Source organism: Rhinatrema bivittatum, chromosome 2, assembly GCF_901001135.1.
Source record: "Rhinatrema bivittatum chromosome 2, aRhiBiv1.1, whole genome shotgun sequence".
Lineage (NCBI taxonomy): Eukaryota > Metazoa > Chordata > Amphibia > Gymnophiona > Rhinatrematidae > Rhinatrema > Rhinatrema bivittatum.
In genome coordinates, this window is record NC_042616.1 from 390,900,848 (window position 1) to 390,926,622 (window position 25,775).

A 25,775-nucleotide genomic window follows, 5' to 3' on the forward strand; every position below is an offset into this window, starting at 1 on the left:
AAAATTACTCCCTTTGAATCTGATTTTTAAAAGCATTTACACTCTTAAAATTGGGTTTTACACGTGTAAATGAACTTTTCTGTGCATAAAAATATATTTTGTGCACACAAAACTTGTTTTATGCACATAAATTTTTTACTCCTTGTTAAATGTAACTTTGCCTTATTCACTTCTCTTGTTAATTACTTTTATTTATTGCTTCAGTTATACCCTTGTTTTATGTAAACCAATCCGATATGGTTATTACTATGAAGGTCGGTATAAAAAAGTGTTAAATAAATAAATAAATAAAATAAATTGTAATTGCTGCATGCTAAGTATGTCTTTGTGTGCACATGTTTTATAACTCCAGATGCATTAGCATGCTATTAGCTACTGCATCAAGATTTCACTCTTTTTTTAATGCAAGTAAAGACAATGTGTGCTAAAGGTCAGTGCACATTTGCTAAATCATGTCTTATCACCTAAGTTAGGTGCCTAAAGTGCTGAAAATCAATGCTAAGCACCAAACTTGTTTTTCTCTGTCCTAACTCTGCTCCTCCAGCCACTCACTTTTTACGACCTTAAATTTAGAAGCCTAGTAAAATGTAGGCGCTCAGCTCTGGTACATTTTCAAAAGTGCCAATTCAGGGGTCTAACTTATAAGTGCCTAAATCCTTTGAAAATTGACCCCATAGCATTGAGAGGATCTCAAATAGATTTTTTTTATGTGATTAAGTCATTTTGAATTCTTGCAGTCAGAAGTAGCCATGAGTATGGCTATTCTTTCACATAGAAAACTATAATGAACCAAATACCACGTTGTTCAGACTGCACAGCAGCTCTGCTTGATCACAACCCTGTGGTATTACAATTTCTACTGCAGGGTTCATCAGCCTGGCCCACGGGAATCCCCTGACTGGTCTGATTTTCAGAATATCCACAATGAATATCCAAAAGATTCATTTGCATGCACTGCCTTCATTCTCTGCAAATGTATCCCAAGCATATTCACTGTAGCTATCCAGGAACCTTTGTTTTCAGTTTTTATTTTATTTTTCCCAGGAGTTTATCAGTATTTATTACAAAAAGAAGAAAAATCTGAAATAATCAGTGGAAAAAAAATGGCATGTCATTTTCTGGGTACCATTTTTGTTTTTGTTGTAAAAGAAAAAAACACTGGTAAATTCCCAGGAAAATTAGATACAAAATGAAAACGAAGCTCCCCATGGAAGTCCTGAAAACCAGACTGACTGAGGGATCCCAGATATGGAGTTAAGAGTCACTGTTCTAATGCCTTTATTTCAATCTTAATACGCAAAGCCATGAAGTTTAATCTTCCATAAAATTCAGGCAGAAAAGTTTAAACAGTAAAAGCATATGAGACCACAAAAACGTCTTAGTAAAATACAACAGAAATGAGATTTGATTTATAACAAAACTATTTGCATAAGGAAGCATGCAATTTCTTAAGAGAACTTCGTTTCAAGGAAGAAGACATTACAAAACTGGGAATGCCAACATAAGAAATGTATTTCCCTTGGAAACTGTTACTTTTTTAAGAGCTCTGCTAAGAACTAATGTATCTCTTCATTAAGAATCTACCTTAGAGACTCAGACAGCTGCTAATACTGTAATTGTGGAAAAAATGATTTAAAATGTCACATTTTGGTACTGCAATCATATATGATCTGGGGAAACCTCTTCAGTCCTCAGTGCATGTTACCAGTTCACCCCACCTAGCATTCTGACTTCTGTAAGGAACAGTAAGTTAAGCTTATAAATAAAAATCAGTTGTCTTATGAACAAAGACTACTGTTTGAGAAATTCGAAGATATTGCCCATCACTCCCCAAAGAGGAAACAATATGTTACATCATTTTTTTTTCTGCTCACTTTGCCTCTCTGCCATCAAACCATTGCCTTAGTTCAGCAACACAATATGATCGTACATTTTTAATTTTCATTTTAGTTTACCTTTTCATTGTTCATTAAGGAAGGTGAGGGAATCTAGGTATGCAACAGCATAGTAATCAGCAGCCACAATGTCACTGCAATCAGCCAATAAAATAAATGGCAAGAGCCGCGATTGCGATAAGCATAGGATGCTTGTAGAAATATAACATATGATGACAGAAGGCCCAAAGAGTTTTCCAAATTTCCTGTGTTTTTTAGTACCATAGACCTCACATGATCTCCAGCTCTCCTTTCACTTTTTTTGTAGCCAAGGATCTTCTGTGTTTATCCCATCCTTTCTTGAATTTTGTTACTTTCCACCATCTTTTTTGAGGTTGAAAGTCTGGGTCCCACTTTAACATACTTCTTATAGCAGTATTGCCATTCTGTGACTTTAAAAACCACTCAAAATTCAGAAATCTTACCAGCTTCTTACCTTAATTTGGACAACAAGTGAGCTAATACCTTCCAGTTAGCAAGATCATTATGTGAGTTTCCCCATACCTTGGAAACTGGTAATTACCTATTTGAACATAATCAGACTCACACACTCTACTGAATATTATACTCTTGTCTCACTATTTTAGCTCAAGATAATGTTTTGTGAAATCTATACCTGTGGCCAGATACATGATGTGGAACAGCATGTCTTTGCCCTGTACTACGTCCACCACCACGTGGGAAAACCGGCTGTTGTCCTCCATGAAGTAAGGAACGGAGACCACTGGCTGGACAATCTCATGCATCAGGATAAATTTCTGGGCATCCTGAAGGTTCCTCTCTGTCAGGTTCACATACATCCCTTGGTCCACAGTACCACACTGTGAACATTAAAAAGTAAAAATCAGAATTATATGTTTATAAACTTTATGGGTTCAATATCTGCTTTCATCTGTAAAAATCTAAGCAGTTAAAATTTCCCTCCCTCTCCCCTAGAGTCTGACTGGCTAAAATCTGTCTACACAAAATTACCTTGTGACCAGATTTAACCAGACAAAAAAGAGGTCAGGTTGGGGAATGCCTAGGGCAGGATTTTCAAACTTAGCAAATTAGCATTATATTCAGTGCTCACCATTAAATTTGTGCTGGTCAAGTAAGTAACTTAGCTGGAAATGATTTATCCAGCTAAGTTACAAGGGATATTCAACAGCCTGGCTATGCTGCTGAATATCCATGGTCAAGGCACTATTTAGCTGGTTAAGTTAAATCAGCTCTATGGCTGATCTAACTTATCCGATTAACTTAACGAGATAAGAATGAATATTGATACTTAACCGGTTAAGTTAACTGGATAAGTAACGCCACCCAGATCCGTACACTGCCCACCGACAAATTGGCCAGCTAAAAGATAGTCGGATAAGTCCTACTTATCAGGCTATCCAGCGTTAAACATGCTTTCAATATTGGGCCCATCATTTATTTGGTTAGTTGTGGCTGCATTTCCAGACAAAGTTGCCCAGTTAAGATTAACCAGTTAACTTTACTGATTAGATGCACTTTGAATTGATACTTCTTATTAGGCATCTTGGTGTTTTCCTTAATAATATTAGAGCTTGGCTTCACACTTAGGGGCCGATGTAATATAATGCACTCAGCCAAGCGCACTGTATAACCTGCAGTCAGATGCGGGTTAAATAGGCGCTAATCCACCCCCTAATGCAATTAAGGGATTAGCACCTATTTAACACGCGTCCCTTGCAGAGTGAATGGGATAGCACTCATCACATGCAAATGCATGTGAATGAGGCTATTACTCATTCACTCCAAATGCAAAAAAATAAATGTGCGTCTCAGACGCACATTTATTGTTCAGCCAGTCGCATTAAGAAGACTGCCGCCGATATGCTCGGCGTCGGTTTTCATAACCGTCTGGCTGCGTTATGAAAACTGACACCGAAAAACTCGGCGTCGGTGTTCATAACCGGCAGACTGCCGGTAACCACAGGGTTGTGTTAGCTAATGCGACCCCCCTAATTATAAAATAGTATGGTGCCCCCCCTTGCAGGCACCATGCGTGCGTTAAGAAAGTGGGCGCTGACTTTTATGAAAATTCAACTATGGGAGCTTTTCATTTAGCTAGTTGGTAGAGGCCCTGATTTGTAGCCTGATATCTGCAGCATCAAATGCCAAGGTTCCTGCTTAGTAAGTAGAAGGTCAAAAAAAGTTGCTTCATGTCATGTTGCATCATTTTGGGGGGGGGGGGGGGAGGGGGGATTTTGGTTGCTGTTAAGGTTTTACTATTGGTTTTTTTTTTGCATTATTTTACATTTTGGAATGAGTCCGCTCTATTTCTGTATAATGCGCACTATGGGGTAGATTTTAAAAAGGTGTGTGTGCAGGCGTACATGTGAACGTGCTACGTGGCGTGCGCGCATGTACACCCAATTTTATAACTTGGCACGCGCAAGTTATAAAATCAGGGGTTGGCGCACGCAAGGAGGTGCATGCGTGCGCCAAGCCGCGCTGCCTTCCCCCGTTCCTTCCTCCCCACCCCACATTCCCTTCCTTTCCCCTACCTCTCCCGTCCCTTCCCCCCTACCTTTTTTCTTTTCTTTTTTCTATTTCAAAACTTACTTCAGCCCTGCCGGTGTGCGATCCCAAGCACAGCAGCAAATGGCTGCTGTGCCTGGAGCCTCTGGCCCTGACTCTCCGCGCCCCTTTTTGCAAGCCCCGGGGCTTACATGAATCCTGGGGCTTTACGCGCACCGCCGGGCCTTTTTAAAATAGGTCCAGCGCGCGTAACCTTTTTAAAATACGGCCCTATACAAAATCCGGCCCTATATAAAATCCGCTGGACTTTTGGCAAGTCTTGTGGGGGTCAGGAGGGTCCCCCAAGACTTTCCAAAAGCCCCTGTGGTCCAGCGGGGGTTCGGGAGCAATCTCCTGCACTTGGGCAATTGGCTGCCAGTAATCAAAATGGCGCCGATAGCCTTTGCCCTTACTATGTCACAGGGGCTACTGGTGCCATTGGTCAGCCCTTGTCACATGGTAGGAGCACAAGATGGCGCGGGCCATCCAGTGCTCCTACCATGTGACAGGGTCCGGCCAATGGCACGGATACCCTGTCACATGGTAAGGGCAAAGGGCCATTGGCGCCATTTTGATTAGTGGCAGCTGACGGCCCGGGAGCAAGAGATCACTCCAGGGACCCCCACTGGACTACCAGGTACCTGTAAAAAGTTTTTGGGGGGAGGTCAGGAGGGTGGGGGAAGCTAAGGTATTAGTTTTTAAGGGTTGGGGTGGGTTTTTTGTTTATCGGCTCGGGTGCAGCTGATAAACAAAACTGCGATCGGGCCCGATGAAAAAAAAACACATGTGAATCACAACCGGAATCCGAACCGATTCCGGTTCCGATTCACATCTCTACCAAATATCAACCCACTAGCTCACAAATAACAGACTAGCAGATTTTTCTTTTCTGTCAGCACAAAAAAAATGCATCTCAGTAATGTAAATAATATCAGATTATAAAACGATTCAATTTCATAATGACTCACTAAGGGGTCAGTTCAATAACAGTGGCTAACAGGAAAGATAAACTGGCTTAGTATGCATGATAAATGTTACAGACGGAGGCCTCACTATTCATTGAGAGTCATTTGGCCTTTGCAATGTGTTGTGAGTGTGGACGGCACACAGAGCGGATGTGAGCATGAGCATGAACTCTTGGGCCTCAGCACTATCCTGGGGTGAGGCTCAAAAGAATATGCTGTGGGTAGGCGAGCCCATCCAAGCACAGGCTGGACAGAAGCTTGGAGACTTGGAACACTTGAAGACTCGGAACACTCAAACCTCCACAGAACCTGCATGCCCAGGAGTGAGACCCAGCAATGCAATGCTGGACTCTGGAGTAGCCCTCTGGCCACTCAAAAGCCCTTCTGGACTTGCCGCTTGGGAATGGCTTGTGCATCAGGAAGGCAGAGGTCGAAGACAGAAGGTGCCTCTGGAAACATGGACATGACGAGGGCACTGAAGACTTAGAATGCAGATGATGGCACTGAAGACTTGGAATGAGATGAAAACTCAAGTTCAGGTTCGGGTTGAGGTTCAAACAAGCCCTGTGCCGCATCATGCCCTACACAGCCCATGAGCTGATCGCAGACCATACCGAAATCGGATCAGACTTTGGACTTGATGCTTGGACATGGACAGAAGCTGGAATATCACTTGGAATGAGGAACAAGGCTTAGAACAAGCAACATGGTGATCCGTTGGCTGGACAAGCTCCATGAGACCGGAACTAGGAACAAGACTAGGAACTTGGAACTCAGAACTTGACATGGAACTTGGAACTTTAAAACAAGGATGGACTCCAAGGACTTGTCCCAGTGAAGAAGGATATGGAAACAGGCCTTTTGCCAGGAGGTACCCTAAACAACCCGCCATGGACGGGTTACGGACCACGTCGCTGGCATGCCTGGAGGACAGACGAGAGAGAAGACCTGGAAAATGGGACTTAGAGGCAAGAACTGGAATCAGTTCTTGCCTCTAAGTCCAGACAGAAAAGAAAAATCTGCTAGTCTGTTATTTGTGAGCTAGTGGATTGATATTTGGTAGAGATGTGAATCGGAACCGGAATCGGTTCGGATTCCGGTTGTGATTCACATGTGTTTTTTTTTCATCGGGCCCGATCGCAGTTTTGTTTATCAGGAACAGAAGATGCATGGACTGTCAAGAGACCAGGAACATGGAACAAGGATCTGTTATAGACCTGGTCCCCAGAGGGGAGGAGTTAACAATCTGTTATAGATATGCGCCCCCAGAGGGGAGGAGTTAGCAATCTGTTATGAATCTGGCTGCTGGATACTCCCATTGAAGGAGGAGTTAACAATCTGTTAGCGATTCCCCCGCTAGGGGAAGCGTAGTTAGCACTCTGTATGGATCTTGCTAAGGAGTAGCAATCTGTTAGTGCTCTGCTCTTCCAGAGGGAAGGAGTAGCAACTGTTATGCTTTGTTCCTGTAGAAAGATGAACCAGCAACCTGTATGATTCCCATGGGGAGATAGCTATCTGATATGGATCAGCTTCCACAGAGAGAGGAGTAATGGTCTGATGTGGGTTGGCTCCCACAGAGTGGCAGATGATAATACCACTCTATTAGTGTAGGAAGTAACACTTAGTAGAATAGTGAATCCCTGGGCCGATGGCAGATGAGAGCGCCCTCAAGTGGAGATCCTGAGAGGGACCACCGGCTAGGCTGGAGTATTGAGACAAACACAGATAGTTCTTTATTAGACTGGAAGTAGAACCACCAGAGGTGGCAGTAGTGAGTTGATGTGCCCGGCAGGTCTGAAGTCTCTCTGATACTGGAACTACGATCTCTAAGCTGCTGAGCTGTAAGGAGAGACTATAGGTAGTGAGTACTAAGTAGATAGGGTATGCTGGGCATAACCAGTGGTAGATGATACACTCACAATTGTAGATCTCTGTAGTCTTCTTTATGCAACAGAGAGTCTTCAGTATGCAAGAACAGGAGCCGCAGGCGAGTACTGGTTTCTATAGGCAGACTGAAATAAAACTCACAATAACTGTGTATATGATGGCTTCTGGAATAGAAGAGAGGCTAGAAGAGATTTAGGAACGTAGGCCCTCGTGGAGCGAGTACCGGTTCCCATCTGTTAATCTGTAATAGTAATCCACAAGATATAGGTATGCGATATCTTCTGAGGAAAGCAAGAGTATGAGAAAAGAATTTAGAAACATAGGCCCTCGTGGAGTGAGTACTGATTCCTATCTGCAATCTGCAGTGGTAACTCATGATCTCCGTACCTGCAATAACGTTTTAGACTGAAGGGAGCCTGAGACTAGGAACAAAGGCCCTCGTGGAGCGAGTACCGGTTCCTGTCTGTTAAAGGCTTACTGTGTTCACGTCTGCGATCGCCTCCAGGCAATAGGAGTCTTCTGAGTCTTCAGGAATATAGGCCCTCGAGGAGCAAGTACCGGATCCAGTCCAACAATCTGAAAACAAAAATAGAGAGAGCGGAGCCCCCGAGGAGCGGGTACTCCTGGTAAGTTTGAAAAGGCCGAGCAGTGGAGAAGATTTCCCCTTACTGACTCGGAACATAGTTTGCAAGTAGCGTGGACTGCTGAAGCAAGTCCTATTGGAGTTCCTTGCTAATTCGCTTGTAGTTAGCAAAGACCTTTTAAACTGAAAACAGATGACGTCATTACGGGGGGACGCCCCCGAGGTTCGCACCCTTGCTGGTACAAAGCCTGCAGCGCACACGCGCGCCCTTACATCATCAGGAACATGGCGGATCCGTAGCACCAAGCCAGCCTGGGGATACCGGGACCAAGAGGCGGGGAGAAGTTGTGGCTGCATCTGTCCGTCTGAGTCAAAGGGAGTCGCCACAAAGGTAGAGAGGGTGGAGTGAGGGCGAGAATAGGCACGAACACAACAGGAACAGAGACGAGCTCCCATGAAGAACATGAAGACCTTGAAGAAGTGAAGTTCAAGAACTCTGACGAGTCCTGGAGTAAGAGCTGGAACAGGAACTCCAGGGGCGAAACAACTACTTGCGAAGGCTGAAGTGACTGAAGAGCACTTTTATAGTGCTGCACGCTAGATGTCATTATGGAAGGCCTCTGGGATTTTCCCACTGTGATTCCTTTAAATCGTAAGAAAAGGCACACATATGCTCATAGAGGATGCCGGCAGCAGAGATTGGGTACAGGAGCAAAAATCAGCGGATCCCACTGCCACGAAGATAGTTGGTATCAGTGGCATCCAGGCTTCATCAGTGGCAGCACAGCTGCAGGAAAGAAGGCAGTATCTCTCCTGTCATGGGATGTGGCACCAGGCAAAGCAGTGCTCCAGGCCTTTCAGGCAACAGGGAGCATGGCGTTAGGGTGAGTAAGCTGCTTGTAGACCTCACCACAGACAGCAAGTGCAATAGTACCCCCTCCTCAAAGCCCCTTCCTCAAGCCTCCTTTCTTTGGCTTTAGAGGAGATGAAGGTATATTCCTTATATCAGCAGGGGGAACTGAGGGTCCAAACACAGGATTGAAGATGTTTGGTTTCAGGAAATGATGCGAGAAGCCTTTCAGGACACACTGGACAAAACAAGGCTGTAGACAGGATGAAGATGTGACTGTTAGCTTGGACAAAGACATGGCATGGCTTAGACAAAGACATAGCTTAAAAACTTATTTATTTATTTATTTATTTAATTTTATATACCGGCAACCGTTTGCACATCGTGCCGGTTTACAAGTAACTTACAACAGAAGATATATAGGCATAGCCTTTACAGAGAACGGTATATAACGTAAAACACAGTAACAGAACAATTAACTAAGTAACTGGGGAGGGATGGGGGGGGGGTAGATACAAGGGGGGGCAGGGGGAGGGTGCAAACAGATACAAGGGGATAAAATGTGAATAGGGATTAGAGGTAGAAATATGTACATTGGTTATATACAGAAGTTGTACACTGGTTATATACAGGAGTTGTAGGAAATTTTAGAGGGGGGGGGGTGCTGAGTGTAGGTCCTGAAAGGGGGGTGTTGGAGAGGGATGATGGTAGGGCTAGCGTGTTAGTTGGTGAAGATGATGTAGAATGGGGGTATGCTTGGAGGAAAAGCCAGGTTTTGAGTTTCTTTTTGAAAGTAGGTGTGGAGGTTTCGGTACGTAGGTCAAGAGGCATAGAGTTCCAGAGGGAGGGGCCTGCAAGGGAAAGGGCTCTATTGGTGGTGGAGATGAGTCTAGTGGATTTTATGGAGGGAGGGATAAGGGTTCCACGGAGGGAAGCACGGGTGGGTCTTGTGGAGGTACGGGGGAGGAAGGGTGGGTTTAGCCAGTTGCAGTGTTCGTTAGTAATACTTTTGTGGATGAGGGTGAGGGTCTTGTAAATAATTCGTGAGTGAATGGGAAGCCAGTGGAGATCAATGAGGGTGGGAGTGATGTGGTCTTTCTTATTGCCATTGGTGAGGATGCGTGCAGTAGCGTTTTGGAGGAGTTGTAGAGGTTTGATGTGGGTGGAAGGGAGTCCAAGTAGGAGAGCGTTACAGTAGTCAATTTTCGAAAAAATTATGGATTGGAGTACCGTGCGGAAATCAGAAAAGTAGAGAAGGGGTTTGAGTTTTTTGAGGGTTTGAAGTTTGAAATAGCAGCTGCTAAGGATAGATTTGATGTATGGTTTGAAGGTTAGTTGGTTATCAAGTATAACACCCAGGTTTCTTGTGTCGGAGAGAAAGTTGGGGGAATGGAGAGTGGAGAGAGTGGGTGTGGCTGCATGTCTAGAGGAGACGAAGAGGAGTTCAGTTTTTTGCGGATTGAGGGCTAGGTGCATGTCAGTGAGGAGCTGGTTTATGGAGGCGAGAATGGTATTCCAGTTTTGGAGTGCAGTGAGAACAGAGTTTTTGAAAGGGATGAGGATTTGCACATCATCCGCATAGATGAAGTGTGTGATCCCAAGGTTGGAGAGGAGGTTTGTGAGGGGGAGCATGTAAATGTTAAATAAGGTGGAAGAGAGGGAGGATCCTTGGGGAACGCCACAGTCGAGATTAACAGGGAGGGATGTAAAATTGTCGGTGAGGACTGTGTAGGTACGGTTTTGGAGGAAGGACTTTATCCAAGAAAGAGCAGTACCTGAAATTCCTATACTGATGAAAGTGTTGATGAGGATGTTGTGATTTACGGTGTCGAAGGCGGCGGAAATATCTAGCATGGCAATGAGGTAGGAGTTACTGGCATCCATTCCTTTGATGATTGTATCTGTAAGGGAAAGGAGTAGGGATTCCGTACTGAGGTGTTTACGGAAACCGTATTGTGTGGGTAGGAGTATGTTGGATTCTTCTAGGTAGTCAGAGAGACGGGAGTTTACTAGCTTCTCAATGACTTTGGAGAGGAAAGGGAGGTTGGAGATAGGACGGAGGTTAGATAGATTGGAGGGATCAAGGGAGGGTTTTTTTAGGATGGGTTTGACCACAGCTTGTTTCAGGGAGTTAGGGACCAGGCCGTGCTCCAGGGAGCAGTTCACGATTTTGGGGAGTGTGGTGGCTATTGTTTTAGGAATAGCGAGAAGAAGTTTAGTTGGGATGGTTTCCGAGGGGTGGGAGGAAGGTCTCATCTTTTTTAAGATGTTCTCTATTTCTAGAGTTGAGGAGGGTTCAAACGAAGCGAGGATGGTGGGTGTATGTGGGGTGGGAGGGGTTATGCTGTTGGTGTTGGGGTTCTTGGTATTAGGGGTGAAATTGGCAGTGATGTTGGATAATTTGTTCTTAAAGAAGAGGGCAATTTCATTGCATCGGGTCTGTGTGGAGGGGACTTGGGGTGTAGACGTGTTAGGTTTGGTGAGATTTGAGACTAGGGTAAATAGTGCCTTTGGGTTGAATTGGAGGTGGTGAATTTTCTTAGCATAATATTCTTTTTTGGTTGTTTGAATGGCATTTCTATATGTGTGCATGAGTTGGTAATAGATGGTTTTTGTGGCAGGAGAGGGGTGTTTGCGCCAGTGTCTTTCAGCTGCTCTAAGCTGGGTTTTTTGGGATTTGAGCGTATGGGTGTACCAGGGTTTTTTGGATGATTTGGTTTGTGTGATTGTTTTTTGAATGATTGGGCATAGGTTGTTAGCGATTTTTTGGGTAGTTTCTGTCCAGGAGGATATGGCGCTGTCTGCTGTCTCCAGGTCTATGTGATTAGGGATGTTGGAGCAAGCTGTTGCAAGGGTGTCTAGGGGGCAGGTTTTACGAAGTTGGAAGGATTTAGGCTGAGAGGGAGAGGAGATGGATGGGGTTTGTAGAGAAAGGGTTGTATTGATAATGGAGTGGTCAGACCAGGGGACAGGGAGGCATGTAGGGGGGTGGATGACGTTGATGAGTGAGTTAGTGAAAATAAGGTCGAGGGTATGACCGGCTTTGTGGGTTGGGGATTGAATAAGCTGGGTGAGGCCCATTGCGTCTAAGGATGAGATGAAGGCTTCGCATGGTGGGGATTGTGGAGTGGAATCGACATGGAGATTAAAATCACCAAGGATAATCGTGGGGATGTCGGGGGAGAGAGAGGCGGTGAGGAATTCGATGAGGGGGGAGGGGTCTTTTTCTAGTAGACCAGGAGGGGTATAGATAAGGCAGATTTGTAGAGATTGCGATTTGAAAAAGCCTACTTCGTATTGATTGGGAATGTTGCAGGGTTGTGAGGTGAGTTTGAATTCTCTTTTAGCTATGAGGAGAAGGCCCCCTCCTCTTTTCTTTTTGCGGGGAATAGAGAAAATGTCATAGGTTTCAGTAGGCAGTTGGTTAATGAGGGGTGTGTCACAGGGTTTAAACCATGTTTCAGTTATTGCAAAAATTTCTGGTTTGGAGTCAGTTAAAATATCATGGAAAAGGTGAGTTTTTTGCTTCAGGGATTGGGCGTTAATGAGTAGGAGAGAAATGAGGGAGAGGGTGAGAGCTTGAGAGTTAGGAGATATGGGGATGGGGGTCAGGCGCCTTTTTTGGGTGTTGTGTTGGCTGTAGGGGGGAGGGATAGCTTTGAGGGGTATCTGAAAAGGTAATTGGGGGGGCAGAGGTAAGTGTGTGGAGGCATTATTGGGAGGGGGGCTAGTAGATGTGTATTGGGGAGAGAGGCAGGTTGTACGATACGGGCACAGTAAAGCAATTGAACAGGTTAATGCAATTGAAAATAGATGACTGCAAGTGATCAGAGAGATGCGGTTGAGCAGAGTAGTGCTGTTGAAACAGCTGAATGCAGTTGAACAGATAAATGCAGTTGAACAGATAAATGCAGTTGAACAGAAGGATGTAAGTGAACGGATGAAAGCAGTTGGTCAGATGAATACCAGTGAACAGAGAAATGCAATAGTACAGTGTGGGTAGGCAATTAGGTAGAGTAGGTTATGCGATGCGGATACAGTAAAGTCATTTCCCCGAGATAGTCATTTGATGGAGACACACTTACGTATTATACGCTTGAGGTGAAGGTAACATGTGTTGGAGGTTTTATCTGGAGGAGCGGTTTATGTCCTGTCTTTAGAGAGCGTGGTTCTCTTGGGGCGAGTTCTTGTTTCCGAGATGACAGGTGCGGCGGCTCCAGGCAGGATGCTCTTGGCTTTAGTGACCTTGCTGGGTACAGGTTGGGAGGTATGAGAGGATGCTGCTTGGGATGAGCGAGGGTCGAACCGAAGGGGCGAAACAAAGGGGCAGGCCCCTTTGTTGCGCTCCTTCGTGCGCGCGACGCTCGGCGCGCGGCGCCTAGCAGAGGGCCGTTTAAAGCCCAGCGGGGCTGGCTCTGATTGGTGGCCGCTGGGTGGTGGGCGGGCCTCGGCGCGGTTTCTTTTTCTCTTTTTATTTTTGTAGGTTCTGCCGGAGCCGGAGCGGTCGCGCGATCGGGGCCGAGACCGTCCGGGTGGGGGTTAAATTAACTGACCTTCCCCCGACGGGGCTTGGCGCCGATCGCGCAGGCCTTCCCCCGATGCGGCGATCCAGCGAGGATTGAAGACACGAAGAGGAGGAATGGCGCCCGCAGAGCCCCGTTTAAAGCCCAGCGGGGCTGGCTCTGATTGGTGGCCGCTGGGTGGTGGGCGGGCCTCGGCGCGGTTTCTTTTTCTCTTTTTATTTTTGTAGGTTCTGCCGGAGCCGGAGCGGTCGCGCGATCGGGGCCGAGACCGTCCGGGTGGGGGTTAAATTAACTGACCTTCCCCCGACGGGGCTTGGCGTCGATCGCGCAGGCCTTCCCCCGATGCGGCGATCCAGCGAGGATTGAAGACACGAAGAGGAGGAATGGCGCCCGCAGAGCCCCGTTTAAAGCCCAGCGGGGCTGGCTCTGATTGGTGGCCGCTGGGTGGTGGGCGGGCCTCGGCGCGGTTTCTTTTTCTCTTTTTATTTTTGTAGGTTCTGCCGGAGCCGGAGCGGTCGCGCGATCGGGGTCGAGACTGTCCGGGTGGGGGTTAAATTAACTGACCTTCCCCCGACGGGGCTTGGCGCCGATCGCGCAGGCCTTCCCCCGATGCGGCGATCCAGCGAGGATTGAAGACACGAAGAGGAAGAACTTAGGCGAAAACATAACTCAGTTATCACAGGAATAAGGTTTAAGTTAGGATTACAGTCCCCTGCTACTCTTAGCAAATGACAAGGTCGATTTGATGGAGAATCATCCTCTTAAAGCTTCTGTGAGTAGTGTCCTGTTGACCCATAAGAGATGGTTAAATTGAAAAGCAAGACTACAAGCAGATGACTTTAGATTAACAGATGGCTGTTAGCAGAAATAACCGGGGCTTGAGAAGACACAGATAACCTCTCAGAGTCTATCTATTGAGGAGGTGAAGTCAGCCACCCGTCATAAATTAGAAGCGGGAGGCAATAGGGTCTGATGGCTATAGCAAGGCTTGCTTCGTGAGCGAAATGCTTACTTCGGTAATCCACTATTTTGGGCAGGCTTATAATCAACAGTGGGTTTTGTTCCTTATGGTTGAAACATTGGAAGGAAATAGGTGAAGGCTAGCGATGGCTTATTTTTCACTTTCCATTACACACATTGGAGTTGACCACAACAGGACTAGTTATGGAAGAGAGGTATCTTAACCCCTAATGTATTTAGCTCAAACATCTCTTTATTAGTTTGCCTTCTCTCCCCACACATGGTATTCCATCTGCTTTCCCCAAAGATGACTTTTGAGTTGCATGAAGTTTAGTGAGGAAAAACTTATTTTTTTGCCAGCATTCGCAGGAAAGCTATCGATACTTGCTTTTTTACCTGAGGTAACTCTCGAGCTGATCTTATGTGCACTTGATGGGATTAAATGATACTTAAAGGACAGAGTTTTGTGATTCAATATGGAATACGAACTCTAAAGACCAGTTACACTCTTAGTTCTTCCTTACAATGCCTGTCTCATTCTCTTGCAATTCAGAATCAGAATCTCAAAGTTTCAAAATTGATAGTTACTCCCAAGATGTATTCTGGCAGAAGTGGCATTCCCAAACCTTGTGTTAGAAGGGCAGCTTCATGACAGGTGGTAGAGACCATCTAGCTAGAGATGCGATGGACCTGGTAGACGGTGTAGGATCTCAGCAGATGTCTACAGAAGCTGTCTGCTTCTTATCATTTCATACTACTCCATGGTAGAATTGAGCTGCACTTCAAGATGATGTGCAGAGGACCCTGAGTAGGAAGGCTGGTGCCAAACAGAAGCAGGCAAAGCAAAGCTCTGCCAGGTCTTATAATCATTCTGACTCAAAGAAGATTCTAAGGGAATGGCATTGGAGGGTGGCAACTTCTAGATAGCAATAGCAGATGTTCTTTTGAGTAGGAAATGGCTCCTTCCACAACAGCATCAAGGGAAAAAATGGGCTGATATTCTGTTGTACTCCAAGGGAAGGAAGAATCTCACTTCTAGGACTGTCACTGTTGTACTCCCCAGCCGCTGCAGGCCCGCAGCCAGGTTCACTCACCACCAACGCCGGCTCTTTGGTCTGGCCCCCTTCTCCTTCGGTGGCGGTGGGCAGTGGTTCTCACTCCCATTCTGCTCTCTCACCTCCCAGAGCGCTCTGTGTGGCAAGGAGTCCCTCCGGGCCTGGCTAGGCCTCTCCCCCACCACGTGGGGGAGAGGCCTAGCCTGTCTGGCCCGATGGTCTTAGGCACGTGTGAGACTCCTTTGAATTTAAAGGGACCACGGCGGGAAAGCTACCCACGGCCCCATCTGATGACGTCTACGAACCCTCCTATACAAGGCAAGCTCCGGCAGTCAGAGCTTGCCTTGGCAACAGGTATCCACGTTGTTCAGTTGTGCTCTGCATTGCCTGTGTTTCTGATCCTGCTTCAGTTCCAGTTCCTGACCCTGCCTCAGTTCCAACACCAGTTTCTGCCTCCATTTCCCTTTCAGACACATTCCTCGGTTCTGACCCATTGCCTGGACTCTACCTCGTGCCTTGCCGCCTACCTCTGAATCATTGCCTGGACTTGACCTTGTGCCTTGCTGCCCATCTCTGATTCTTCACCTGTACCCGACTTGCGCCTGACACAGGTTCCACCTTCCTGGCTGGATTCCTCTCCATGCCAAGCTGCCTACCACTCACCAGCTATCTGGTTCTGCCTCTCTGTCTCACCAGCTGCTTTACGCAGTTTGACTCCTTTGATAGCTGCTGCCCTCCAGTGTGCCACCCTCAGGCCACCCTTACAGAATCATCCACGTGGAGGCCCAACTAAGTCCAGCTGACCCAGGCACCCAAGGGCTCAACCTGCAGGGAACAAGGGCTGGTATTGGTGAAGCCCCAGCTGGCCTCCGCTTCCTGTCCGGCCTCGCCTCCTGAAGGTGAGGACCTGTGGGGATTTCCCCCACAGGGGGCGCCAACATTACCTAGGGCCAAGGGTCCACCTCCTCAACAGTTCGCCATGGCCATTGGCATGCCAGATGCTCCAGCCATCCAGGCCATCCCCAGCCTAGCTCTCAAGATTCAGGAGCAGCAGCGGTTCCTTGAGGCATTGGCAGCTTTCATTGAGCAACTTAATGACTGACTAGATTCTCTTCCGGTTTCCATCAGCCCCACTCCATCTGTGTCCAGTTTGTCCTCACCAGCAAATCCAGTCAAGACTTCGGTCTCGCTCCACACTCCTCCATACTTCAATGATGACCCGACGATATGTAGAAGTTTCATCAATCAGTGCTATATGCAGTTCGCTTTTCAGCCAACTGTGTTCCAAGATGATGCTATCAAGATCACATTCACTCTTTCATGGTTAGAAGGCAAGGCATTGGCATGGGCCTTACTGCTCAGGGAGTGGTCAGACTCCCTTTTACAAGAACCTTCTCACTTCGTGTCCATATTCAAAAGGACCTTTGATGACCTAGGTCGGCAGGCCACCACCAGTTCTGATCTGTTACATCTCCAGCAGGGACACCAGTCTCTCAATGACTACACCATAGAGTTTTACATGCTTACAGCAGAACTGGGTTGGCAGGAGGACTGTCTACGTTCCATCTACCTGGATGGGCTCTCGTCTGATTTTTAAAATGAGCTTGCCGCCCGTAAGCTCCCAGCTTTGCTCGAGGGCGGCAAGCTCATCTTTAAAATTAACCTTACTGGTCATATCAACCACCAACTATGGGAACACAATCAAGAGCTCCGCATCCCTTGTTGTGTTACAACAGAGTGCTACCATTCTCCTCTGCTTGTGGAGACACCCGTGACTAAGGGAAGTCTGATAAGCAAGCCTGAAGAGCCAATGCAGCTAAGGCAAGGACGCCTATCACCGGAGGAATGCCTCAGAAGGAGACAAGGAGGTCTCTGTTTTGTACTGCGGTGCCACAGGACACCGTTTATCTGCATGCCGGGTTCATCTAGGAAACTCTTGAGCCTAAGTTTGGTAGGGGTCCTGAACTTAGGCACTACTTGTCCGGCCTCTCAATTGACTCTCCCAGTTACTTTCACCTGGAACTATCATTCCTTCCCAGTGCTTGCTCTGGTTGATTCCGGAGCTGGCGGTAACTTTCTGATGAAGGACTTCGCCTCCCATTTGGGAATTACCGCCCAAGATATTGAAACTCTGCTACTCATCACCTCCATTCATGGAGATCTTCTGCCCAGGAGGATCACTCAGATTACCTTCCTTGATGGGGTCAAGATTGGAGCCCTCCATGAGGAAGAACTTGAATTTTATGTTCTTGACAAGTCCATCCACCCAGTGGTTCTCAGCCTACCCTGGCTCCAGCAGCACTCACCCAATTCAACTGGAATGCTTTGCAATTGTCCGAATGGAGTGCTTACTGTCGCAGCTCTTATATGAAAAGGGTTCAACCACCCTCATCTCTGCCGATTGCAGTCACTGTTCCCGGCCTTCCAGCACCTTATGCCAACTATGAAGACTATTTTCTAAACAGAAGGCTGATGTCCTTCTGCCTCACTGAGAGTTTGACTGTATGACTGATCTTCTACAAGGGACTATGCCCCCCAGGGGCAGGACTTACCCACTTTCCGTCCCAGAAACCAAGGCCATAACGGAGTATAACCAAGAAAATGTAGCAAAAGGATTCATCTGACCCTCCATGTCTCCTGCAGGCGTGGGTTTCTTTTTTGTCTCTAAGAAGGATGGATCATTATGACCTTGTGTAGATTACCGGGGCCTAAATGCCATCACTCGTAAAGATGTATCCTCTGACTCTGATCAACGAGCTGTTTGATTGTCTGCAAGGTGCTACTATATTCACTATATAAGACCTGAGAGAAGCGTATAACCTTATTCGCATCCGTCCTGAAGATATCTGGAAGACTGTGTTTAACACCAGAGACGGGCATGACGAATATCTCGTCTTGCCCTTCAGTCTTTGTATGCTCCAGCGGTGTTCCAATGAATGATAAGTTCCGGGAACTCCTCTATACCAAAGTAGTAGCTTATTTGGACGACATCCTCATCTTTTCTAAAGGCTTGTCTAATCATCGCCAACACATTTGTCTAGTGCTCCAATGCTTAAGGGACAACCATTTGTATGCCAAGTTAGATAAATGATTGTTTGAAAAGGAAAACATACCCTTCCTAAGGTACATTGTCTCTTGGCGTGGTTTCTCCATGGAGTAAACTCCGAAGCATTTGTGATTGGCCCCAGCCAGTAGGCCTGCATGCTCTCCAACGATTTTTAGGTTTTGCGAACTACTATCGCCATTTTATCGCAAACTATTCAGTCATTGCCACATCCCTCACGGATCTCACCCGCAAGGGGGCAGACACCAGAAACTGCACTCCCGAAGCTGCCTCAGCTTTCCAAGCTTTGAAAGAGACTTTCATACATGGACCCTGCCTACGACAGCTGGATATGACTCACCCTTTTGTCGTAGAGGTGGATGCCTCCACTGTCGGAGTAGGGGCGGTTTTAAGCCAACCCTCCTCTAAGGGCACTCTATATCCTTGCTCCTTCTTTTCCCATAAATTCTCTGCTACAGAGTGCAATTACATTATAGGTGATCATGAACTCCTTGTTCTTAAGCTCGCCCTGGAAGAGTGGTGCCCTTGGCTAGAGGGCGCACAACATCACTTCACGATCTTCACAGACCAAAAGAATCTCGAACATCTTCAACATGCTCAACGTCTCAATGCCAAGCAGGCCTGCTGGGTCCTTTTTCACTCGGTTCGACTTTGATCTAAGGTATTGTCCTGCTCTTTTGAACCTGAGGTCTCTCCAGAAGAACCCCAGCATATAATAGACCCTGCTTGCATCTATCTTTCAGCTGCTTTAACTGTCCTGGTTGGGAAGACAGTATTACCATGCAGACTCCGTGAGCGAGTATTGAGATGGGCACATGACTCCCGTGTAGCCGGACACCCCGGGCATGCACATACTCTGATATTCCTTCAACGTTATTATTGGTGGCCCATGATGTTCAAGGATACCCAAGCCTACGTGGATTCCTGCCCCATGTGTACACAACACCTGTCTACGGACTTCTTAGTTGACCTTCCGAAGTCCCATGGTAACACCATCATCTGGGTTGTAATAGACAGGTTTTCTAAAATGGCACATTTCGTTCCTTTGCCCAGACAACCTTCTGCACCCAAGTTGGCATGTTTATTCTTCCTTCACATATTTCATCTACATGGACTCTCACAGCTATGTTTAAAATTCATGCCATATATTTTTTGATATGCAAACATGTTGTTAGGTATATTTATGTGTATTTTATATAGTGTACGTGCATTTTTGTAGATGATATGAAATATGTGCGCATGTGCACATACATATATGGGTGCATGGGCGAATGTTTTAAAGTTATCTTCTCTGCATGTAAATAGTCTCCCTGCCCAACTCCGCCCTCGGGAACACCTTGTTCAAGTATAAATAATAGTGGATGTGAAATTGCTTCCAGGGGTACTTACATGCATACAACCCCTGAGGCAATTTTCAAAAGGTCTGTATACATGTATTAAATGGCTTTTTACATGCATTTATGCTTTTGAAAATTCAGTCCTAAAAGCATTTACTGATAACCCATGGTATACTGAATTACAATAGTCAATCCTACACATTATAAGCACATGGATGACAGTCACCAAATCTCACCAAGATAAAATGCCACTGCTGTCTAATTGACCTTAAACAGCAGAATGCAGATAGCACCACCGCCAACCCTTACAATGACCAAACATAGAGAACAGAGAAGCACAAGTCACAGCACATGGCCTTCTTCCCAAATCTCTGTCACCTGACTCTCTGCGCTCTCATTGAAGTCAAGTTACTCTCCCTTCTGTCTGCACAGCACTGACATCCAGAGCATATGGTGGCCTCCATTTGAAATGCTTTTGGACAAAAGAGGAGGGGCTGAGTGAAAAGTAGCACTGCACATGCGCTAAACAGCATCAAGGTGCTAAATACTCACTACATGCAGTGCATATGATTATCCTAGTGAACAGCAAATTAAATGAGACTTAGCATGGATGCTAAAAAATGTTGGCCCCTCACATTAAAAAAGGTTTAGTATGAACTGTAGTGAATTGACCCTTACGTATATGCATATACCCTTACATATACTACAGTAGCCTTCTCTCAATAAATGCATTTCTTTTAACGGAAAATAAAATGTAGATTATGTAGATCATGATTCATTTTAGATATTCAACCAGCAGAGAAATGACCAGCACCCCCACACACATTTAAAAACAAAAAAAGCTTGCAAGATACAGTTAGAAAATAACTTGAGTTGGACAAATGAACATTGATAAGGAGTAATAAATTCCTACACGTTTTGCAGACAGCTAGCATATGAATGTGGGGCACAGAGAGAGAAGCAATCAGAAACAGCACACAATTGCCAAATCCAGTCATATGCATAGCAATAAATAACATAAAATTGTACAAGAAGTGCCCACAATGTACACAGATTCTTGAAAACTATCACCAAATCAAAAGCCCACATAAAAGCGGCATCTACCTCAGTGTTCCCATTGTACTGCATGGCTGACTCAAGCATAAATCAGTAATCTTGAGAAAGCTGCTATTCTGCACACTATCAAGGGACCCATTTGTTTCATGTAGCCAATTATCTTTGTTATTTTGCTAATACCCACAATAAATTATTTCATCATGAAGTCTTCCCTCATTCTTCTACAGTCTTCCTTTTTTGGCTCTATAACTCATATAGGTGAATTTCAAAAGCCTGGCGTGCACCAAAACTCGGAGATAAGACATCTGTGTATGTGCGTATCTCCCGCTGCACGCAAAAATAAAAAGTTAACTAAAGTTTTGGGGCGTGGGAATGGGCATGTCGGGGCCCTGGCCAAGAGAAGATTGTGTATATATTTACGCACACTGGCATGGGCCAGGGTCCCGTGCCACATAACTTTACTTCTGCTATGAATGACCTGCAAGGGTTAAAAATATTTAGGCAAGTCAGTGGGGGGTTTAAGAGTTGGGGATATCAGGGGAAAGGAAGGCTGTTAAACTGGGAGGTTTGGATGTCCTATCCCTTAATTGGGCAAACTGTGTACAAACTTGGAAAACAGCAAATGGCATCACCGCCATTGTAAAACCTCTCTACTCATGTGGTAGATACAGGATTTGCGTGCACATGCACTCATCCATTTAAAATTGAGTGCACATGCACGCGTGTCCAGGCTATTTTATAACACGCACGTGCATATATACACGTATGTGATAAAATGGAAGCGTCTCTGGGCATGGACCTACAAATGTGTGCCTGGTGTGCCCACGCACCAGTTTAAAAGTTACCGCCCCTGTGTGACTATCATTGATGAGCTTGGGTCTTCTACCGTAAACAGTCCAAAATGGCTGCCATGAGACTCCATTTAATTCAGATCTGCTTGCCCAGCAACTTTTGTTTTCTAAACAGGCCACACATTTTTATCTTTACTTAGAAAAGAATCAAATACAAATCTGAGACTATACAGGACCTCTCCTATTCTTTGTGCACCATGAAGGCAGAATGAACCGGTGTGAAATCAGTATTGCCGTAAAGGTGAATTTTAAAAAAGTTGTGCGTGTAAAAATGAGCACATGTGGACACAAATAGCGCATATTCAAACTGCTATTTTATAAACCTTGCACACAAAGGTGCAAGCAATGGTGCGCAAATAAATTTGCTCATGAAAAATGGGCAGGATAAGGGCGGGGCCGACATTTACACAGATAAGGTACTTTTTTAAACCTGCAAACTGCAATGCACGTATACCTGTTACCTGTGCATATTTACACCTCCTAATTAGAAGGTGGAAGGCAGAATAGAATTCTTTATGGCCAAATACTGACTGGGTGTGGGGTCTGGGTAAACTGGGGGGAGTGCAGGCTGAAAACCCAGGTGGACTGGGCAAACCGTTGAACTAATTGGTGTAACTGCTAATTTCCTTCAATCGACATGTTATAAAATTTGATAATTTATATGCGTAAAAGCTGACAAGCACCAAGAACAATACGCAATACAATTCTTCGTGTAAATGATTAAAATTAGGGGTACAAATATATGCGCATAACAGATGTCCGCCACTTATCCGGATAAGTCTTAAAAAGCACGATATAGTTGGATAATTAAGTCAGCTGAACAAGTCTTTAAATGCTAGTTATCCATCTTTCTTACTTATCTACCTATGTAGCACTTTTCTTTTACTTATCCAGCTATTTTAATTAGTTGGATAAGGCAGCCCAGCACTAATTAGTCAGATACATATCGTCGTTTAGCCAGAAAAGTCAAAACTTATGCGGCAATGTTTAAAATACATGCTGCATATTTTTTGATTTGCAAACTTGTTGCTGGGCAGATTTACGTGTATTTTATATAATGTGCATGCATATGTTTTAAAGTTATCCTCCCTATGAGCAAAAATGTGTGAATCATTAATGTCCTGCACATTTTTAAACAAAAGCAAGGTTTTTAAAAAATGCCATAACATTCCTTTCAATCTTTAGAAAATTGTGTTGCATAAAATGTTAGGAAAATTTCTATTTCTGTATGATATATGAAGCCATGTACAAAAAAATGTGACTATCTACCAGGTACTTTCCCAATGTATGGGTTGCTTCATAGCATATATTAATATGTATTTATTTATTTATGGGCAAATAGTAGATAGCAAGCCACATTTATAAATATTTTGGCACTTTACAGGATTTGCTGCACACTAAAACAAAATGAAATGAAGGAAAAAAAAACCCAATGATTTAAATAAAATATTGCAGCAGCACCACTAAATTATATTTGTATCTTTTTTGGCCCAGAAGTTTCTCCTCTTCCTTCTAGCTTCCATCCACTGAATTACAACTACCCAGGGTTCTTCCCCATTTGTTAACCCTCCTCCCTCCCCTCTAGCCCAGCCATATTAATGACAGTTGTTGGCAAGGGGCTATAGACCACAGCTAGTTTTGGAACTTACTCCATGTGAATTCTAAGATTGGCCACTAGGTGCCACTGTTGGGCAATGACAGACTACCCCACCTCAGGGACTGTGAACACTGCATCTTCAACATTCCTAGCCTCGGCCAGCCCAAGAAACAGAAACCAGGCTCAGGAATAAAATTCAAGTTGCTCACGCACTGCCAATTGAGCTACTAAGCTGGCCTGAAGCACAAAAAGATCATGACTTTCGCGGGGGGGGGGGGGGGGGGGGGGGGAGGGAGGGAGGGGGAGTACTCAAAAGAAGGCACTTTCTAAGAGACAGAGAAATGAGAGACAACTTAGAAAATATCAGAAAACTTATGCAGCTTTCACGTGGACTAAATTCTTTTCATTTATGTTCTGTTTTCTCATCAGAGAAGACTATTTATCAAAAGTATATATTTCTCTGTGGGTACCTGGAAGTTAGGGTTGGGATTTGGATAAGGCAGCCAGGCAGAGCGAGAGTTCTCCTGGTACTTGAACGGTCCACTGAAGACCTGAGTAATGGCACTCAGGTTGAACACACACACTGCTGAGGCAGCTATACTATTCCTGAAAAATAAGAGAATAAAGATGATTTAATAAAGTATTCATAAACAAGCTGTGACAAACTGAATGCATTTGTGATTAGATTTAGCCAATGATACTTCCTTTAACAATGCAAAAAGAGCTAACGATGATGCTGTAGGTTGCATTACAACGGCAGAGTTTGTCTACAAAGCTGTAATAGGTTGTAAAGCAAAAGGGATGGGGAGGAAAGGGCAGATATGCACGGGTGTCTTTCCTATCATCACATGTGTACTTTTATGAAAGATTTAGGTATTAATGTGCTAAAGTGTGCAAACATCATCTAAGTATGCAAGTAAACATGGCATATCTCACAGATATTAACAGGCTTATTACAAATGAGCCAAGATAAGTAAAGCACGCTCATACTTCACCTATTGACTTTAACGCAAAAACTTAAACTGTACCTCCCTGAGGTCCAGTTCATTTTCTTACAATAATGTGCCTGCAAAGCAGTTAGTTCGCAAACTTTGTCAATGCAGTAATAGGTAAAGAGTGTTTTTTTCCTAATTTTGCACCGTATTACTTTATGAACGTGATTTTTGTGCTTAAGATCCTAAATTTAAAGCGTGTTAAAAGTGCTGTTAGCACATAAACACTTAGCTTTTGCGCACTATCAGGCAAATTTTAAACGCCCTAGGTGCAAAAAAACCCAGGACATACACGCACAAGCCGGGCAGGCATGTGTCGAGCGGATTTTTAAAGCTGCCCGAGGATGAGTGTATCTTCTGCTGCGCACACAAGGAAAAAATGTGCAAAAAGAGGCATAGAGTGGGCATGTCTGGGGCACGGGCATGTCAGGGGAAGGCCAAGAGAAGTGCGTGTAAATACTTACGCACATAGGTGTGTGTTGGGCTCCCCTGCCACAACTTTACTAATGCTATGGATGATGTTTAAGCAATAAAACCAAAAATATCTTGGCCAATCAGAGGGTTTTAAGGGTTGGGGCTAACAGGGGCAAAGGATGGCTATTAAATTAGAGGAGATTTTGGAAGTCCTATCCCTTAACTGGGTGAACTGGGAAAATGGCGAATGGTTTTGGCACACGTCCTTTATAAAATTCCCCCACTTACGGGGTAGAAGCGGCATTTGCATTTCCCCCACTTACGGGGGTAGAAGCGGCATTTGCATTTGCATGAGTCCATTTAAAATTATATGCACATGTAAGTGCATCCAGGCTAATTTATAATGTACAAGCATATATGCGCCTATGTTATAAAATGGACGCGTCTCTGGACATGAACCAGCAAACGTGAGCACATGTGCGCCTGCACTCCTGTTTAAAAGTTACTGTCTAACAGTGTTTCTTTACACACATATTCACTTTTGCGAGTTTAAGTCCATTTTACTACATTGACCCCTTTGAGAGGATGAACACAGCAACTACATAATTTTGTTCTAAATTGTCACGATCGGTGAGCGCTTTTGAACTAAGGTATGGTTGACTCAATCTAACAGGTGAACCCATTAGGCCCACGCCATCAGTAGGCGAACAAGCTGGAGGACAAGGTCTAGACTTTATTTTTACCAACCCCTTTTACTGCAGGTTGAGCTCTTGGGTTCAGAGGTGAGAGGACTTAAGAGTGGTCCAAATGAGCAAAGGAAGCCTAGGGAACCGGCCAAAGTCAAGGCAGGCAGCGGTCAGGCAGAGACAAATGCCAAGCAGAGGTCAAGACTGGCAGCATTCAAGGAGTCAGATAACAGATGAAGGTCAAGCACAAGGAATCAGTCCAAAGGAAAACAAGGACCAAAGCACAGAAAGGGAGCAAGAGAGGGCAAGACAGCTGATAGGAACTGGGACAGGCAAGACAGAGAGCTGGGAAGCAGAGGCAAGAGGAGGAACTAGGGCAGAAGGCAAGGCTGAAACAGGAACTGCAGGTAAGGTGAGCTCAAGAGCTGGAGGGAGAGAGAGGAACAGGAAATGGAAGCAGAGGCAGGATCAGGAGAAGCAACACAAACTGCA

The 25,775-nt window shown here is 45.1% G+C and overlaps 1 protein-coding gene across 1 annotated transcript in view; it reads right to left on the reverse strand.

The window, feature by feature from the left end:
* The window catches only part of SEMA5A (semaphorin 5A), a 1,250,864-nt gene that overhangs the window by 380,451 nt on the left and 844,638 nt on the right, over positions 1 to 25,775 (reverse strand). Inside the window, 2 exon segments of the mRNA XM_029590025.1 lie at positions 2,551 to 2,755; positions 23,662 to 23,797. Of these exon segments, the coding sequence (XP_029445885.1) occupies positions 2,551 to 2,755; positions 23,662 to 23,797 (341 nt within the window).